This window comes from Echinops telfairi, unplaced genomic scaffold (assembly GCF_000313985.2).
Source record: "Echinops telfairi isolate 266 unplaced genomic scaffold, ASM31398v2 ScPeMD7_18;HRSCAF=68, whole genome shotgun sequence".
NCBI lineage: Eukaryota > Metazoa > Chordata > Mammalia > Afrosoricida > Tenrecidae > Echinops > Echinops telfairi.
In genome coordinates this window covers 41,016,124-41,036,235 of record NW_022103915.1, presented here as the reverse complement: position 1 = coordinate 41,036,235, position 20,112 = coordinate 41,016,124, and the positions used below count along the sequence as shown (strand labels likewise).

The 20,112-nt window shown below is 46.2% G+C and overlaps 1 protein-coding gene across 1 annotated transcript in view; it reads left to right on the top strand.

Annotated features, from left to right (window-relative positions):
- The first annotated feature begins 1,514 nt into the window (after positions 1–1,514).
- The window catches only part of LOC101646635 (protein farnesyltransferase subunit beta), an 80,609-nt gene continuing 62,011 nt past the window's right edge, over positions 1,515–20,112 (top strand). Inside the window, exon 1 of the mRNA XM_004698654.2 lies at positions 1,515–1,702. Within this exon, the coding sequence (XP_004698711.1) occupies positions 1,559–1,702 (144 nt within the window). The 5' untranslated portion in view covers positions 1,515–1,558. The remainder of the gene's footprint in view (positions 1,703–20,112) is intronic.

Here is a 20,112-nt window from a genome sequence, read left to right as displayed (position 1 = left end):
AAACGATGTACAAATGCGCTTTACACAATTGATGTGTGTATGGATTGGGATAACAGTTGTATGAGCCCCTAATAAAATGTTAAAAAAAAAAGAGCCCCCAATAAAATGATTTATTAATCTAAAAAAGAAAGAAAATGACAATAAAACTCACCGTTTCATTTATTAAAAATGTTTAAGGATGTTATTCAGATAATGGCAGTTTCCTTGTAACAATATGCTTATGGCTTTCAAATAATGTTTAAATTGTTGTGAGGTACAGGATTGGCTCTTCCATCTCAAAAGTGTGCCGGGGCCTTTCACTTCTGTTCACTTTGGGGTTCGTAGTGTTAGCACCTGGCAGCTCAGCAGTGAAACACTTGGCTGAGGGACTAGTGATTTGACACGCCCCCCTCACCAAAGGGTCCACGGGAGAAGGATTTGGAGGTCAGCTTCTACAATGGTGAGGGCTCCACCCCTCCAGCCGCCCCACCCCCATTGGGCTAATTCTGCCCCATCACCCAGGGTCAGTGTGAATGAGTTGGATTTGACCCCGCGGCACTTATTGCACCTGTATTCATATGAAGGAAGGTGTGTTTCTACGAGGGCCTCGATTTCATGGCGGTTTCAATCACAAAGTCGTTGTTGCTTCTATTGCATTTCAGCTCCTTCGATTGCACTCTGACCCCCATGACACGGCCCTTTCCCTCTGTCACTGTCTTAGTTCTGGTGCGGCGGTAACAGAAGTATAAGTGGGTCCCTTTCACGAACAGAAATTTATTTTCTCACAGTTTCGGAGATTAGGAATTTGAATTCAGGGCCGGGGCTCTGGGGGGTAGGTCTTTGTCCTTCGGCTTCCATTCCTTGGCTCCTTGGTAAACTTCACGTGGTAGATCACCTCTCTTCCTCCAACTCGGTTTTTATGGCTCCGAGGTTCACTCCAGCCACACTTTACACCGAATGCTGCTTCATTCACAAAGACGGATACATAATTCCTAAACAGAATTAGAACCACTGGCTATACGTAATTTAGAGGTTAGGAATTATAACACATTTTTTCGGGGGGAGGGATATAATTCAATCCATAAATAACCACTGAGTCCTAGCATGGCAAAATTTCACCTTTGTTGAGAAGTTCGTAGCTTGTTTGGGGCAGTGGCAATGAGGAGCTGTCAGAAAGATTGTTAAAGCCACCCTCATTTGGTTCCTGGGCATTAAAAACTGCAAACTCTTGTCATTACAATTAAGAAAGAATTAGCACTGTGTTGCAAGTAATTTTTCTTTTTTAATTACATAACGGAAGCGAGGCATCTGTGCCATCTCTCCGAAATGAAATGCACATGACCACATCTTTCCTTCCCGGGCGCCGGATATGCAGTCTCTTGCAGAAGCTCCTCTGTCCGATAGGGGGCGGCAGCATCAAGTGATTCACTCCTCGAAGATTCGTAGGTGGAGAGAGATTCGCCGTCAAACTCTTTTTGACTCCTCCCGCTCGCCGTAGCGCCTTTGCCCGCTCGAGTTTCAATGCGCGTTGTTGCTTGGTGAAGCCGAGTCCAGTACACCGCCTGCTGTCCTCCTGATCATGGCTTCTCCGAGTTCCTTCACCTACTGTTGCCCTCCACCCTCCGCCCCGGTCTGGTCAGAGCCGCTGTACAGTCTGAGGCCGGAGCACACGCGGGAGCGGTTGCAGGACGACTCGGTGGAAACAGTCACGTCCATAGAACAGGTGAGGTGGCAGGAGCGGGCGAGGCGCCCGCGCGGCGGCTTCTGGGAGCGGGAGTCCGGTCCGTAGGGTTTCACGGCGGGGGAACTCACGGCGGAACTACCAATCCCACAGTGCACCGCGACCCCTGCCCGCTGGGAGGCTCTGGGCGCCCGGCTGGGGCTTCGGCGTGGAGCACTTGCGGGGGCCAAATTGGGAAGGGGACGTTACTCGGGGCGCGGTCGCTCTCCCTTAGAGGAGAGAAACTTGTTCTGCGCCCGGCGGACGGAGGCGGCGCGGGCGGGTCCCACAGCCCACTCCCTTGTGCCTGGGCTGCGTGAGGTTCGGGGACGCACGGTGTCGTTTGCGGTTTCGGGACTTAGTCGGGGGCAGGGAAGCGGCCATCCGGCCACCACGCTACTCCATAATCTGCTTAATATCCGACTGCAGAGCCGGGTTGGGCCTGCCTCGGGGGTGAGCGTTTTAGAAGTCAGACAAGTATGTGAATGGGAGCGCCAGCTGTGTGTGTTGGACACAAAGTTAAACGCTACATACAAAGATCACACGAACACAGCCCCAGACCGGGAGCCGCGCTGGGACGAGTGGCGGGGAGACCGGAAAACCCACAGAAGTGCCTAGGGAAAGTGTCGCTTTCTGAACGCCTTGTGCTCAAAGGCCTAGAAGTAGCACGGAATTTAGCACTTTGAAAAGATAAGCTTTCACCTTATTTTTCTCATTCTCTAATTGGGAACTGCCCCTAAGTTTGTTAGTTGTTGTAGAGAGATAGGAGAACTGGTTAGGAGGCACTTTTTAGCACTCACAATGCTTCATGAGGCCGTTTGCTAAATTAAGATCTTCCTAACATCAGTCCCAAGAAAGTCCTGGTGTCCTAATGGTTACATTGGGTTGCTAGCTGCAAGGTCAGCAGTTCGAAACCACCAGCCCTCTGCAGGAGAAAGATTTGGGGTTTTTACTCTCTTAAAGAATTACAGTCTTGGGGGAGGGAGAGAAAAAGGAGGAGTTGAGACTAAGGGCTCAAATAGTAAGTGCTTAGAAAATGATGGCAACATATATACAAATATCCTTGATACAATTGATGTATGGAATGTTTTAAGAGCTGTAAGAGCCCCCAATAGAATGATCTTTTTAAAAAGAGAATTAACAGTCTCGGAAACTCACGAGGGTACTTCTACCTTGTCCCGTAGGGTTACTATGAGTTGGCATAACTTGAAGGCAGTGGGTATCTGTCCCCAGGCTTAAACCTAGTAGGTTTGCCTCTGTTGTTTCTACCAGAAGTCAGGGCTCTGAGAAAAATCAATAGGGATGATTATGTTGTATATTTATGACTAAATTAATTACAAGGGTTATCTACATCGGACACAGAAACTATTTTAACTGGACATTTATGCTTCGTCAGTTTGGGGGTCGAGAAGGAAACCCTCACCTTTGGACTCGAGTCCTGCAGTTTATTAGCCCACTGTGGCTTCCTTCCACAGAGGGCTTGCAGAAGGTTGCAAAGGAATTTCCCATCAACAAACTCCAGATGGGATTTTTGCAGTGATAGGTTGTTGAGTTGATTCAGGACAAGCCTTTTGTTCTAAGATGATAGGAAGTCACCTCTTATATAAAAGTTAAATGAATTTTCCCAGCAGATAATAATGTGGATAGATGCGGATGGAAAAAAGGGAATTGGAAGTTGGTTTGTTCATAATCTGCTTCCTCCTGAAACTTCCATTTATTCACAGGGCTTTACTTGAAGCTCCGCTGTGGGCCTGTCCTCTGCTTCCTAGCTGAGTGGTTTCTTAAACAATAATTGGATGGTAGGAGTTAAACCTTAAAACTGTGGAAAGAGCCCTAAGCTGTGGGTGCTTCTGTTCCCTTCATTCGTTTTCACCCATTCAACAAATAACTCGAGTGCCTTCTACATACCGGGGAGTAAATCAGTGCATAAAGGAGGCCAAATTGATCCTTCATGAAACTTGGTCTAGGCTAGGGAGGCAATTTTAAAAGAAGAGGAAAATATGTGTATATGCACACATATGAGAGCTCTTCAAAAAGTTTATAGAACAATTAAAATATGGAAGTTTTTTGTGAACATTTTGAGGCGCGCGCGCGCGCGCGTGTGTGTGTGTGTGTGTGTGTGTGTGTGTGTAAATTTAGTGAGAAGTGCTGCTGAAAAAAGTATTTCCAGGATTCGGGGAATAAAGTGTGTGTGCCGGTAGGAACATGGCAGGGGGGGTTTGTATGTAAGGCAGCAAAAGGCAATCTCTGATGTGAGCATCTGAGACCTGCAGTGACTGAGGGAGCCAGCCAGGTGTACATTTGAGGGAAGAGAAAGCAAGTACAAGCGGCTTGAGGCAGGATTGCGCTTGAGAGAGCCATTGTGAGGAGAGGTCAGTCCGAGGAACAGGAGTTGAGGTGGGATTATGTAGGGTTTTAGAGGCCATTGCAGCTACTCTGAAATGCCTTTATTGCAACAGGAAGTTATTTGGCTGGCAACTTGGCATTGACTTCCACCCTTACCCCACCCCCCAGGCTTCACTCTTCACCCCTGTCCACCCTGTTCTGTGGTTCTGGGGCCAGACCTGTGATCTCTGGTAGTACTTGGCCATCCTGGAGTAGTGTTCGACGTATGTAATCTCTCCCTGCAGGTTGTGTGCCTGGCAGGCTCCCTAGACTCAGGAAAGTCATGTCCCCTGCCAGGTCCCTTCTCTAGATTGCTGTCTCCTCACCACTCCTCCCTTTACGCCTTCACTCACACTTGGAGGGGATCAAACAGCCTCCGCCTGTGTTGCCAGCCCAGGAGGACTGACTGGTTTCTTACACCTCGCTATACCTTTGCCCACACTTCCTTTAGAAACGTTCCTCCAATTACATAATTCAAATGTGCCATCTGTTTCCTGCCAGGACCCAGGCTGATTGGAGGGTTTTAAGAAATGGGGTGACACAATCTGCTAGCTCTTGTTATTTATGTTTTAAAATCCTGCTTGCATTTTTCATAGGCTTATTTGGGTTAGGGTTGAGAGCGGATTGTGGGGAGGGGAGAGGGATGCAGGGACACCAGTCAGAAGGCGATTGCAGGACTCCCGGTGAGAGTTGATGGTGGCTTAGATCAAGGTGGTGTTCCCTTGGTGTTGAAGGTTTTGAGGAATAGTGAGGTTTGGGATATTTTTTGACAGTTCCTACTTGAAAAGGGTGTATTTGCTGGTGTATTTCCCTTTTGTGACTCTAGGAAGCAAGATACTGTGGTGTTGCTTCTGTTAGTGGCTCCCTACCTTGTTGTGCCATCTGGAATAACCCCAGTGTAACGGCTCTGTGATTCAGGCCAGCGGGTTAACACTGGCACAGGCTCAAGCGGTAACAGCCTTGCCAAATACTGCTGTTCACAGAAGACTGTACTCCCGTTTTCCTTGTGGTGCGGCCATTGGTACAGTCTACTGGAGCAAAAGCATCCTGCGCTGGAAATAACAGGTGCCACTCAACAGTGTCACGTCATGTGCACAGCCCCTCTGAAGGAGAATACCTGGGCCCTGCTCTCAAAATTCTTTTCTCCGGGGGTGGGGGGTGGGGGGGAGAAGATGCCAGAAGCTTCACAGAATACGGTACACTCCCATGTAGTTAGGAGCTGTGCTGTAATTGCCTTGCACTGGGATTTCAGAGAGTGGGGAGCCAGCTTTGGGCTGAGCTGTCAGGTGACTCCATGGAGAGTGGGGGCCTGAAGGTGGGCTGTACAGGATGGAGTGGGAGGCAGCCTTTCCCGTGAGAGGGAGGGCTCAGGCTTGGCTGGGAACTACGAGGAAAAGGCGTACCAGAGTGGAGGCTGTGTGTCTGTGTGGCAGGAGATGAGATCATTCAGATGGGAGAGACTTCCAGTGGCCCCGAGTGACAGGCCAGGAACCAGGGCCGATTCTGAAAGCAGAAATGGCAGGTGTTCCAGGAAAGACCCTAGGAGTCCGGCTGTTGAGAGATTTCAAGTTACAGCTGTTAAGTTGATTAAACTTATTTGTAATTTTTTTTGCTGTGGCATTATTTTATTGTCTTAAAAAATACAAACGATTCAATCTCATTATAGCTTATTATTCAAATACAGGAGAGATAAGTTCAGTTCCAGACTGAAGGGTGACTCAGGGCCATCGTCTTGGAGGGCCCACCACTCTATCCTCCTAGTGCGCCTAGTCTTTATATGATTTGGGTTCTGTTCCACATCGCCCCTCTATTCGGTGCCCTCTCATGTGAATCTCTGTGGAGTAGTCAGCAGTAGTAGCTGGGCGCCATTTGGACAGCGGTTCCCAACCTGTGGGTCGTGACCCCTGTGGGGGTCAAACGACCCTTTTTCACAAGGGTCGCCCAATTCATAACAGTAGCAAAATGACAGTGATGAAGTAGTCACGGAAATTACATAGTTGGGAGTCCCCACAACATGAGGAACTGTATGAAAGTCACGCACGAGGCAGGTTGAGAGCACTGGTCTAGTTCTTCTGGTCTCAGGCTGGTAGACACGTTTGTTCGCATCGTCCATTGGTTCATTGCGCGGCTTGTTTGCATGTGTGTTTGCGTTTCTCGCTCTTATCTTCTGGATGCGGAAAGACCAGTGTTTGCACGGTAAAGGGCTGTCAGGAGCTTTGAAGACACCAGTCACTACTCACCAAAATATCCCTGAAACCATGGCTCTGACCCCCAGCCGCTACTGCTCCTCTAAAGTTGTCGTGACGTCCCTCTGTGTGCTGCCCCAGTCATGGCTGTATTTGTAGCAAAAGTAAATACACACCTTCAGATATGTCAGATCTACGTTTATTTGTGGGTGTGCGCCCGCTCTCCCGCTCCCACCTGTGTAGCCTGTGCGTTTAGCACACGCTCGTTTATGTTCCTGGTAGAAGGAGCAGAGCTATGCTTGGTAGGCTAGCTGTGTGGATCTATTCCTCCTCCACCCCACCACCCTCAGTTTATCGAAATTTAGCATCTACCACATGTACACAACTATAAGGCAATCTCAAGTATAAAATAATCTCCTACTTTCCCTGAAGAGTCCCCACAGTAGTTTTTTGTCAACTCAGAAATATGAGAAGGCTTCACAAAGTTTGTGGAGATGTTCCATTTTCTTTTATTTCCACTTCTCACGAACTGTTCAAGGCCCTCTGTGTGCCTGCAGTGCTGTAACTAAGTATCGCAGCTGGCGGCTTTCCACAGAAGGTATTGTCTGACAGTTGTGGACAGTAGAGGTTGCAGCAGGGCCCTGATCTCTGAAGGCTCTACAGGGGCAGGCCCTTTATGGTTCTTCCTAGGCCCTGGTGGTCTGGCCATCCTTAAGCTCCGGGACATGTCAGTCCCCGCCTCCATCTTCTGGCTTTCTTCTCTGCATGTCTTCTGCGGCTCTCCTCCTCCTCTGTGAAGCACCCCTGCTGTTGGTTCAGGGCCCACCCTACTCCAGTAAGCCTCCTGTGAATGCGAACAGCCTCCCAGGCCTGTTCCACACGAGGCCACAGGCACAGGTCCCCGTGGGTGGTCACTTCAGCATATGTTTTCAGGCGACGCAATTCAGTGTCTAACAGGTGCTTAGGTGAATTGATCAAAAGCCCACTTCACACAATTTATGTTTTAAAGGTAAGGGCATATTTTAAAATACTGTACTTTATAAAATAGCACAAATTGGGAGATGCTGTTTTTTCCTTCTCATTCTTTCTTACTTAATCATTTTATTGGGGGCTCGTACAACTCTTATCACAATCCATCCATCCATCCATTGTGCCAGCATATTTGTACATTTGTTGCCATCATCATTCTCAAACCACTTGCTTTCTACTTGAGCCCTTAGTATAAGCTCATTTTTACCCCTGCCTCCCAGCTCCCCCCTCCCTCATGTACCCTTGATAATATATAAATTATTATTTTGTCATGTCTTATGCTGTCCGATGTCTCCCTTCACCCACTTCCCTGTTGTCCTTCCCCCAAGGAGGGGGTTCTATGTAGATCCTTAAAATCAATCAGTTCCCCCTTTCTACCCCACCTTCCCTCCACCGTCTCAGTATTGCCACTTTCATCACTGGTCCTGCAGGGGTCATCTGTCCTAGATTCCCTGTGTTTCTGGTTCCTATCTGTACCACATCCTCTGGTCTAGCCGGATTTGTAAGATAGAATTGGGATCATGATACTGGGGGGAGGAAGCATTTAGGAACTAGAGGAAAGTTGTATGTTTCATCGTTGTTACACTGCACCCTGACTGGCTTGTCTCCTCGCCAAGACCCTTCCAGATATCCAGTTACCTACAGATGGGCTTTGGGTCCCCAATCTTCACTCCCCCTCATTCACAATGATATGATTTTTTGTTCTTTGATGCCTGATACCTGATCCCATTGACACCTCATGATCACACTGGCTGGTGTGCTTCTTGCATGTGGGCTTTGTTGCTTCTCAGCTAGATGACCGCTTGTTTATCTTCAAGTCTTTAAGACCCTAGATGCTGTGTCTTTTGATAGCTGGGCACCATCAGCTTTCTTCACCACATTTGCTTATGCACCTGCTTTGTCTTCAACAATCGTGTCTGGAAAGTGAGCATCATGGAATGCCAGTTTAATAGAACAGAGTGTTCTTGCATTGAGGAAGTACTTGAGTGGAGGCCCAATGTCCATCTGCTACCTTAATACTAAACCTATAAATATATGCACATAGATCTATTTCTCCATCCTCATATATAAATATAATTACATATGTACATGCCTGTATTTAGACCTCTGTAAATGCCCTTTGCCTCCTAGCTCTTTCCTCTATTTCCTTTGACTTTCCTCTTGTCCCACTACCATGCTCAGGCTTCATTTGGGTTTCAGTAATTCCTCTTGGTTACATTACCCTTGATCACATCCTACCAGGCCTCCTACAACCTCCTCACTACCAATTTGGATCACTTGTTGTTCCCTTGGCCCTGGGTTTGTAAACACCACTTCCTTTCCCCCCCTTCTCTTCTTATTCATAGAACTTTTTTCTTCAAGCTTTTCACATGCATCATTGACCTTAGACGCTTTATCAGTGCAGGAGCCAGTTTTTAAGCTAGCCAATAGATTTTTCTAGACTACTTCTTTGATTCGTTGCTTTTGAATATGTATAAGATGCTTGCATTAAATATTCTGTCTCAGGCTACTAGTATCCATTTACATAACATTGACTCTGTCCCTTTTTTTTGCAGTGTGTCCAGTTGATTTGTCATCATTACACTTAACCACTTACTCTATTTTTAAAAAAATCTAGCCTTAAAAGGCTGGCTTACCATGAAAATCTGCATGCACTTGGAGCTGTTGGGTTCATGTCCTCAGGAATAGACAATAAATCGGTGTTGAATTGGTCTTTCTCATTTGCTGACAGCACTATAAATTGCCCTCTGTAAGCAACCCAAACAAGACTGAGGTGGTTTTAAGCTATCAGTCTTCAACTAGTTATTTTGTGTTCAAAATGTTGCCATCAGAATCAATTTGTGGCCATCCCGTGTGTGCAAGCTAAGGTGTGGTATGAGGGGGGATGCCAACCCCCCCACCACTAATCGTGGGTTTAATTAGCACAATTGTACGGTTGAGATATATAAATATTATGTTAGTCATCGAGAGCATGAGAGATAGAGTCAAATAATGGAGTCAGACACATTTCATGGTAGCATGCTCACCTCAGCCCCTCTTGATGGTCCACGTGGAGAGAGGGGGAAGGGAAGGAGGACAAGGGGAAAGGGAAACAGGAGAGGGAGCCAAGGAGAGGCCAAGGGAGGAGCCGAGGGAGAGGGAGAGGGGAGAGAGCCCTCTCTATAGTTAACCCAGGCCTATATACCTTTGGGGGCGTGCAAGCCCACTATTTACAGGTAAAGACATACATCACAGGAAGGGTTTGCACTATAGGTTATGCATTAATGGAAGGGGGTGGCCTAGGGGCATACACGCAATAGGAAGAGGAGGGGTAGGGGGTATACGTGTGACAAGATGGGCAGATCCCAGGTACAGGATGGCAGCTTAACTGAGCTGTTTGAACTGTTCTCTGGATCTCCATAAGAACCATTAGCAGTAGGGTGTAAACCCCGCCTACAGGAACCAAGCTAATGGTCACAGGCCTTAGCCCATTGTCCCCAGCAGCAGGGAGCAGGCCCACCCCTTGGTCTGGTGACTGTCTTCAGGGAGGATGTCTGTAAGCATCTGACCTCCCCCAACAAGTCCCCCTTTTATATATAAAATTCAAAAGCCACATGGGCGACATGGTTATTTTCTATACATTGAAAGCTGTCAAGGCAAAACTTCACGATCCAATTAATATAGCCAAAAAATTCAGGCTTATAACAAACATTTTGAATCCAGGCACTGGGGATAAAGTCCCCCTATGCACATCTTCTATTGGAGGAAGGTATGAGAGAGGCTGGATGCCGTGGCGAGAAGCAATGGAACCAATAGAGTCTGCTTCTATAGGGAGAATGAATTATCCATGTGCTCACTTTAAGGCAGCACAGCTTTAAGGGAGAAACTGTGGAAATGATAGACAACTGCAGGAACATGTACCTGGACTATATCTCCAACTACCAGAGTGGCGGTCTTCCTGCCATGGAATACTAGTCTTCCAGATTCCCTCCGAACCAGTCAGGGAATAAGCCCCAGTTTTATTTCCCTCCGTGCTAGTATCCCACAATAAGGAAATGTTGCTGTGTATGTGCATAAGCTGAGGACTGAGCCACATTTTTAGGACTCCTGGCATGTTTGAGTGTATGCTTGCTTTGATGTGTATTTGAGTGTTTCTAACCTATGGGGCTCCTAGTTCAGCACTTTACTGGACAGTACTCTGCTGTAACCTTAAAAGATTTTCGTTGGCAGTAGATCACCAAGCCCTTTACCTTAGCCTTTGTCTGGAAGCTCCGCCAAACCTGTCCAACATGGGTGACCCTGCTGGTATTCGAAATACTACTGGGACAGCTTCCAGCATCAGAACAGTGTGTAAGGTCTACAGGACAACAGGCTGACAGATGGTGGTGATATTAAAAATAAAGTAATTGGGGAAACATCCCATAGCTAGAGGACATTTGTAAAGATGAGATTGTAAAGTGATTGATCTTATCTGAGGCATATTTTTTTAGAGGAAATATCCTTGACTTGTATTTAAATTATTTTATTTATTGTTATTTTGCTGTGACTTAGCGTTAGCATGAATCTTGGGCAGCGAGTCTGCTTTCTGGAGTGGTCTGCTGGCGTGGGAGAGGGGCAGATGTGGGAGAAGGGGACGCGATGGGCCGTGGAATGGAAGTTGGTGCTGCGTGAGATTGGTGAGAAGCTGTGCAAGAGAAAATACCAAAGGCTGTAGCCGGTTCTGACTGCTCATTGGCGAATGGAAACTATTCTGTGCTTCAGTGATTAGCTTTCTAGAAAAACAGCTGTTGAGAAGGAGGCAGATGGTTAGGTCTTCATTTATTTATTACTGTGCACCCAAATATTGGGGAGTTGTGTGAAGCTATGATTGGGGAGTTGTGTGAAGTTATGTACTCTCTGGCCCCTAGAGTCTAGCTCAGTCTCTGTCACAAACTAATATATGTATTAAGGGGTTTCAAAAAGTTCATAGAAAATGGAATTATTAGGGATCTATATGTGATCTCCAGGGATCTATATGTGACCTCCTCCCCGGGGGACGGACAACAGAAAAGTGGGTGAAGGGAGACGTCGGACAGGGCAGGATATGATAAAATAAACAATTTATAAATTATCAAGGGCTCATGAGGGAGAGGGAGTGGGGAGGGAGGGGAAAAATGAGGACCTGATGCCCGGGCCTTAAGTGGAGAGCAAATGTTTTGAGAATGACGAGGGCAATGAATGTACAAATGTGCTGTACACAATTGATATATGTATGGATTGTGATGAGAGTCGTGTGAGCCCCTAATAAAATGATTTAAAAAAAAAGAAAAAAGAAATGGAATTGTAAGATAATACAATTTTGCTATAAACTTTTTGAAGTCCCCTTATCTTTGTATGTATGCACACACAAATACACATGTGTATATATAAAATAATATACATCAGTTTATATTATGTATTTTATATAAAGAGAATATGTACTTATATACACATGTAATCGGATTTAAGCAAAAATATAATGTGACCTGGAAACAATGAGCTTGTGTCTTTCCAGAAGCGAGGATAAACTTCCGACAAACGTCCAGGCAGTTCCCACTCACAGTGAGCCCATACCGCCGGTGGGCTGCCCAGGGGGCACGTCCATGTCTTCCTCTCCCTGAGGGAGCCTGTCTTTGCTGCTCGCAGCTGGTTGCTTGCCCACCACGTCCCCAGGGCTGCTGACAAAGCCAGCTCACTGGCCAGGAGTTCGTCCTCATCTCCAAGACAGGTGGAACTGCTCCACTGGGGTCTGAGGCTATAAAGCTTTCTGAGAGCAGTGGCCACCATCTTTCTCCCGTGGTTGGTAACCCAGTGCTTAATCCATTGTGCCACCAGGGCTCATTCCTGATAGACCAGTAGGCCATAATTCTGAAAGAGCTTGTGTCTTGTTTTGACTGAAAACTAAGTGACCGGGACCTCCGACTGTGCTGGAGAGGTGGTCGCGGTGCGGACAGAGCCACATTTAGCTGTGCTGTGCATTGGGCATCGATGGGCACACACACAGGAAAGGTGGTGAGGCCGGTGCCGGACCACGCAGTTTCCTTCTGTTGAACGTAGGGTCGCTCTGAGTTGGAACTGACTCAAGCACTGAACGAAAACAACACGTTTTTCTTTAAATTGGGTCACCCTGAGAACCCGACGATGCTGTGCTGGGGAAACGGGCGAGGCCTGCACAGCTGACTCCCGGTGACCCCGTAGAACACAGCCCCTTTGTTGAGGCCGGTCCCCAGCCTCTGCTCTGGAGGTGTGGGAAAGTTCGGGTGATAAGGCTTGGGTGATGGCACAACTAAGCATTTTGGAACCTTTCTCAAAAGAAATATCATTAACAGAAAGGACAACTCACAACATAACTAAAGCCATTTTCCTGTAACCTAGAATTAGTGGTTGTTACCATCTTATTTTTCCACTTCTGATTATTTGTTTAAAGAAACACAATTATAGACAGAGCCAGTTTCCTTTAGCCCCACCCCCAGTTCAGCCGGTTGCCCACCTTCCCAGAGTTAGGGGTGGACCCTTCCTCGTCACTTTTAAGCCTTTGAGGCGTCCGTGAACAATGTACTTGTGGATTTTTAAAAACTTAGGTAAATGTGTCACACTGTCCTCATTATAAGCAGTTTTGACCTCTATCCAAATTAATGTGTTTACATCGGGTTCATGCTAAATAACTACTGTTAGAAGATACGTTTTCCAAAAGGAATAAAAAAGGTAAAATCATAACTCTTACAGATAAAAACGGAGCACTTGCTAAAAATTGTAATTCATTTGAACGTGGTGCTGGAGAGAATACTGAAAATACCACGGGCTGCCAAAAGAACAAATCTGCCTTGGAAGAAGTACAACCAGAATACTCCTTAGACACAAGGATGGTGAGACTTCGTCTCAGTGTACTTTTGATTTGTTGTCAGGAGAGACCAGTCCCTGAGGAAGGCATCCTGCCTGGTAAAGCAGAGAGCCAGGGGAAAGAAGGCCCGCAATGAGATGGCTGGACAGTGGCTGCCACTGGGTTCAGGCACAGGAGCACTTCTGCAGACCGTCCTGTTTCTTCTGCTCTGAGACGGAACCGACCCCGGCCCTAACAACATGGGCGAAAACCAGACTCCTCGCTATCAAGCCCATTCTGACTCACGGTGACTCCATAGGGCAGGACAGAACTGCCCCCCTAGGTTTCCAGGGGCAGAAAGGCTCAGCTTTCTCCTGACACCATCAGGGAACTGGTCAAATATGACTAATCCCAAAGAAAAATAAAAAAACATTCATATGGAGTAAAGAAGTCGAAATGCAAGTGGAGGCAAAAGTGCTACAAAAGGAGGGTTTCCAAATATTATAGCAACACAGTGATAAGCACAATGCTTCCCTTTAAGTATTGAAGGAACCCTGGTGGCTTAGTGGGTTAGGAGTGGAGCTACTAGTTACAAGGTCAGCAGTTTGACCCTCTTAGGCCTTCCATGGTGGAAAGAGGAGGCTGCTCCTGAAGAGAACTGCAGACCGATTCTGGATGGCCCAGGACAGGGCAGGGTTTCTTTCTGTTGTGATAAGATCAGAACCTACTTGATGGCACCTACCAACAAGAACCAACAGAATGAACCCGTCTGCCGCGGAAGAAGTGGCAGGGCGAGGCTTCCTTTTACTCGACAGTGCCTGGTAGCACTGTGAAAAGCCTGCCTTGATCTCTGGTCCTTAGCAAGGGTTCTTCAGTGTTAGTATCGGCATCCAGTGGAGAATTTGTTCACAGCAGTTGAGTGGAAGCCAGCCCTGTAGCTTCTGGTTTTATAAACCTAATCTGTCACCGGAAAGGAGCTCTGGTGGTGCAGTGGTTCCAGTTTGGCTGTGAGCCACGTGGGTGCTAGTTGGAAGCCACCAGCAGCTCCGTGGGAGAAAGACTGGGCTTCCTTTTAGACGGTTTATTGGCACGTCATCCACACATCAATGCAAGTCAGTAGTTCAGTCATATAAGAGGACTTGTATAATCATGACCACAATCAATTTTAGAATATTCTTCTCTGTAGTCACTGTTATTAGTGTAATTTTTAAAAGTTGTGACAAAAATATAAGCAACAAAACATTTTCCAATTCAGCAACTTCTAATTCAGTGCCATCAATTATATTCTTCATGTTGTGCATTGATTATTGATATCCTTTTCCAAATTACTCCACTCCCATTAACAAACTCAATGCCCGTAACCCAAAATTCTTCCTCCTTTCACCCATGGTAGTCATGGGTCACACTTGGTTTCTCTTTAAAAGTTTTTTAGTAGTTTTCATAATATTATATTCACATAACATATACATCTGTAGTTAATTAGCTTTTAAAAAGTTGTATATACGAGGGGGTAACCCCCAAAAAACGGAAGTCTTTTTTTCAAAGCTATGTATTTAAATTTTTTTACAAAACAACCTTATCACCTTCAAAGTACTCTCCATTACACTTAATACGTTTGTCAAATCTGCGATTCTATTCTTGGAAACACTTTTCAAACTCATCTGTTTGGATGGCTGACAGCACCTCGCCCTAATTTGTTTCTTCACCTCTTCTATGTTGTAAAATTGCTGTCTTTTCATGTCCCTCTTCATTCCCGGAAACAAGGAGTCCCACGGAGTGAGGTCAGGTGAGTCAGGTGTGTAGGCGAGAGAGGCAGGCTGTTTTGGCCCAAAACTGGTGCACTGAGATGGCTGCGTGAGCAAGTGCATTGTCGAGGTTTTAAAACCAGTCCCTTGTCAGGCACAAATCAGGCCTTTTTTTCACACACTGTTAGGCTATCTTTTCAGAACCAGTAAATCAGCAGTTCTTAACCTGTGGGTCTCGGCCCCTTTGGGTGTTGAACGACCCTTTCACAGGGGTCTCCCAATTCATAAAAGTAGCGAAATGACAGTTATGAAGTAGCAACGAAAATAATTTTATTGTTGGGAGGGCCACCACAACATGAGAAACTATTAAAGGGTCTCAGCATGAGGAAGGTTGAGAACCACTGCTTTAAATAGCAAGCTTGATTAACAGCCTGACCTGGTGGAACAAACTCCAAATGCACTACGAATTGACATTTTTGTCTGGGAATTTGATGGATGTCTAGAATGAGGTTTGTCATCAATCGACATTTCACTTTTTTTGAAATGAGAAAACCACTCATGCACTTGAGTTTTTCCCATAGTGCTGACCTTCTAAGTTGTCTTCAACATCACAACAGTTTCTGTGGCATTTTTCCCGAGCAGGAAACAAAATTTCACAGTCGCACACTGGTCTCCTAAATCAATCATCACAAAAAAGAGGTTTGAACGAAACTGCTTTTACGAAGGAATTCACTATGACCAGAGAGAACCTTCCCAGATAATGCCACTGGGTGCACTAACTTGGAGTTGCTAGATGCTCACCTGGTTGGGCGTGGGGGAGCATGCGTACTATGGAAGCTCTGCCCAACGGAGCTTTTCCCCCCCATTTTGTGGGGAAGGAACCCCCTTGTAAATCATCACAATCAGTTCTAGTGCTTCCTTCCCCTTCACACATTCATTGTTTGCTGCCCAAATCTTGCCCCCCCTCCCCCCCACATCCCCGATAAAACACTGCCTCAATTATTGTGTCTATGCATTCACTCCTCTTGTGCTGGGACATCTACTAGAAATACTAAAACACCAAAACAAAGCAGAAAGAAGAAAATAATGATAATAATATAAAACTAAAGAAAAAGAAAAGACCACCAATAATATTTTAAAAGCCAGACAATAAATTTCTGTTGTGGAACAGGTGAGAAATATTTGGGCCTAGAGCAAATTCAGGTTTGGTCAATAGGGGGGTCAACTGACCACCCACATTATACCATGACTCGATCCACCATAATCCAGTCTACAATAGTCTGTCCGATAGTACAGCTGTGAGTCCCATCCCTGTGGCCGGAAGGGAGCTGCCAGAAGCTTGCTCTGACTAGATAGTCTGCAGATGGATTTGGGGCTCCCACTGCCTTCCTCAGCCTTTTACACATTGAGTGTTCACAGTTTAAGCTCTGATACTGTTCCCTTCGTCATATTTGGATTTTGTTATTGCCATTTTGGATCATAGACTGGTGTGCTTCTTTGATGGGGACTTAATTGATGCCTCACTTACATACAAACCTTTAAGACCCCAGACACTATTCCATTTGATAGCTGGGCACTATCTGCTTTCTTCACCACACTTTGCTGTAGCACCTTTTTCTTCAGTGATCTTTTAATGAGTGTGAGTATCAAGCAAGGGCCATATTTTAAGAACTGACTGTTCCCAGATTGGGGCTAGAATTAAGTGGGAGCCCAGAATCCATCTACTTGTGCACCGGTTATGAGCTACTCTGATTTACTTTGGCGGTCACAGTGTGGCAGCAACCAAAACCAACAAGAACAACAGCAAATAAATAAAAAAGATAAACATTGTCAATCATCCCCTGGGGTATAAGGTGATTTCATTAATAACATCAGTAATTTTTCCATTGGCTTAGAATTTAAGGTACTTTTGGTAAGAGGAGTTTAGGCAAGTATGGTCCAACTACAAGCTGCAATCCAGGAGTTGTTGCTTTGTACAGACTGGTTTCTTAAGTGATTCAGATCTGGTCACACTGAGCACGGGGGCTGGTGCTACGGGAAAATTTCCTGTAACAGTTCTTACAAGGGCACATCCTTGCCTATCCGATTAATATCTGTCATATTCATTCAAGGGGAGCACTGAGGTACTAAATATATGGTGTGGTCTGAGTCCCCCTTTCTTTGGACACCCACTAAGCCAGGGGACCCATCGCTGGTCAACAGCCGCCATTTCCACAGTTTTGGGGAGGCCATCCTTTGCTTCCTCTTCCATTAGGGAGTTTCAGCCCTAAGGCCAAGGCTACAGGGAGTTTTGAAGTAGGATCCAGTTTGTTCAATCGGGCTTCCACATCAAGTCCTTCAGGAGTGGCCTTTGGGGGATGCTATGTTTACTGTAAGGCCAGCGTCTAAGGTCTTCATAGGGTATAGTTCATGGTGGGGTTCACCAAGGCTTGGGTAGAAACATTAGAATGGAAAAGACTGGGCTTTCTATTCCCGTAAGCAGTTAGTCTCGGAAACCCATAGGGGGTTTGCTGTGGGTCAGCCTGGAGTCAATGGCAGTGAGTGAGTGAGTGAGTGAGCGAGCGAGCGAGCAAGCAAGCGAGCGGAGTGTGTGACCAGAGTTTCCAGATCGTGCTGGTGCTGTGTTCTGGGGAGCACAGTTTGAGAGCCCTGTGAACTATTCTGCTATTTTCCTGTTTCTTCTGGGCCTTTACATGACTGACTCTCAAACTCAGATGGCAACAAGGGGCCACGCAGGTAAATTCAGGCAGGAGAGAATGGCAGTGATTGGGCCTCTGGTGACTTGGTAAGCGAGTGCTCGCTCAAAGAGGACGACCACTGCTTGATCCAGTTGACTGGTTTGTTGCTGCTGTTTGGGGCACAACAGAACCGAACACCGCCTGGCGCTGCTCCGTCTTCACAGTTGTTCTTCTGTTTGAACCCACTGTTTCAGCACTGTGTCAGTTTATCTTCCCGAGGGCCCCCCTCTTTTCCACTCCCCCTCGCTCTACCAAGCATGATGTCCTCCAGGGACTGATGTCTCCGGATAACATGTCCGACGCACAGGAGACAAAACCTGGCTTCTAAGGCGCATTCTAGTTGGACTTCTTCCAAGACAGGTTTGTTTGTTCTTTTGGCAGTCCGTGGTACCTTTCAAAATCCTCATAATAGCAATACAGTTTTGGGGGTTTTTTCTCCTGTCGTTTTTTTCCCGAAAATTCGATAAAATACTGTAACATAGGAAGGATTTTACATTGAATAGCGGTATAATTAACACCTAGATTCTAACATTGATGGTTTATGATATGAGGGTCTTTAAAATGTTCATAAGGAAACCCATTGTCAGTGAGAGCAGAGTGGAGGCAACTGGACACCCCCTTACTGAAGGGTTGTGGGGAGGAGATGAGCCAGTCAGGGTGCATGTAGCAACGATGAAACATATAACTTTCCTCTAGTTCTTAAAGGCTTCCTCGCCCCCACTACCATGATCCCAATTCTACCTTACAAGTCTGGCTAGACCAGAGGATGTACATTGGTACAGATAGCAACTAGAAACACAGGGAATCCAGGACAGATGACTCCTTCAGGATCAGTGGTGAGAGTGGCGATGCCTGGAGGGTGGAGGGAATGTGGGGTAGAAAGGGGGAACCAATTACAAGAATCTACGTATGGTCTCCTCCCTGGGGGAGGGACAGCAGAGAAGGGGGGGGGATGTCAGACAGTGTAACATATGACAAAATAATAATTTATGAATTATGAAGGGTTCATGAGGGAGGGGGGAGCTGGAAAATGAGGAGCCAATATTAAGGGCTCAAGTAGAAGGCAAATGTTTTGAGAATGATGATGGCAACAAATGTACATACGTGCTTGACACAAAGGATGTATGTATGGATTGTGATAAGAATTGTATGAACCCCCAATAAAATGACTTAAAAAAGAAAAGAGAAAATCCGTTGTCTTTCAATTCCTAACTTGTGCTTGCTTTATCACATATTTTCTTTGTTCATTTAGAAAGAAATTGCAGGCATCGATTTCTCCTAAGCATACACGTCTAGTATGCCAGCTGTTCGCTAGCAGTCAGTATTTATAGTTCTCTACATGGAGTGGAATGTATGTCTTACTGGCACACTCACCTTTGCTGATCCTTGGCAAATGCACACGCCCATGGCGCTCCGGAAAGTTCCTTATGCTCCTTCCCAGACAGCCCCTACTCCCACACCTCCCCGGGAAGCAACCACTGTTCCGGTTTTTCTTTTTCATCCGGCAGTAATTTTTGCCTTCTCTTAATAAGTCAGTATTTTGCCTTTTCAGTGTAGGTTTCACCAGTGGGTTAGGTCCCCACTCACCAGTCCCCACACGCGTTTGTTGGGTAATAGTGGTTACTTTCTTCACAGTGCTCGCACATTCTCCAGCTGCCCTTCCATTCACCTCAGACAGTTTGGTCTGATACTGGTGACTTTCTAAAGGAGTGATGTACTTATGGGTGATATTCTTACTTTTTAAGCCAATTTGGTCTGTAACTTTCTAGTAATCTCATGGGTTCGTTTTGGTTTTCAGCTTAAGGAGTAGCCTAGCACAATGATCCTCTGGTTTCAACCAGTCCAGTAGGTGTGTTTCTATCTTTTTAAGAATTTAAGGTTCTGGTCTACCCACACCCCTCTACCCCACTCATTCTATTGTGGCCCTGATTAGAATGTTGGGAAGTTCTTTGAGTTTGAGGGTAGGTGCAACCATAGTTTGTGTCAACTGTCCTGCGGCTTGTTTCTTCAAATCTTTAGTTTCCTCTCTCTTTTGCTCCAGATGAGTAGAGACCAGACGTTGTATCTGAGATGGCCTTGTGCAAGTTTGTTTTTTTTTTTAATCAATTTATTGGGGCTCATACAAATTCATTACAATACATAGATCAATTGTGTAAAGCACATCTATACATTTGTTGCCCTCATCATTCCCAAAATTCGCTAGCCTCTTGGGTTCCCGGAACCCGCTAATTTTCCTTTTTTTCCCCCTCTCCTTCCCTTCCTCCTCCCCTCTCCCCCATGCACCCTTAATAATTTATAAATTATTATTGTATCTTATATTACACTGTCCAGCATCTCCCTTCACCCACCCCTCCGCTGCCCGGAGGCCACACATAGCTCCCTGTGATCCATTCCCCCCTACTACATTCCCTTTCCCCCCTGGTATCGCCACTGTCACCCCTGGTCCTGAGAGGTTCCTCTGTCCTAGATTCCCTGCGTTTCCAATTCCCGTCTGTACCGCTGTGCATCATCT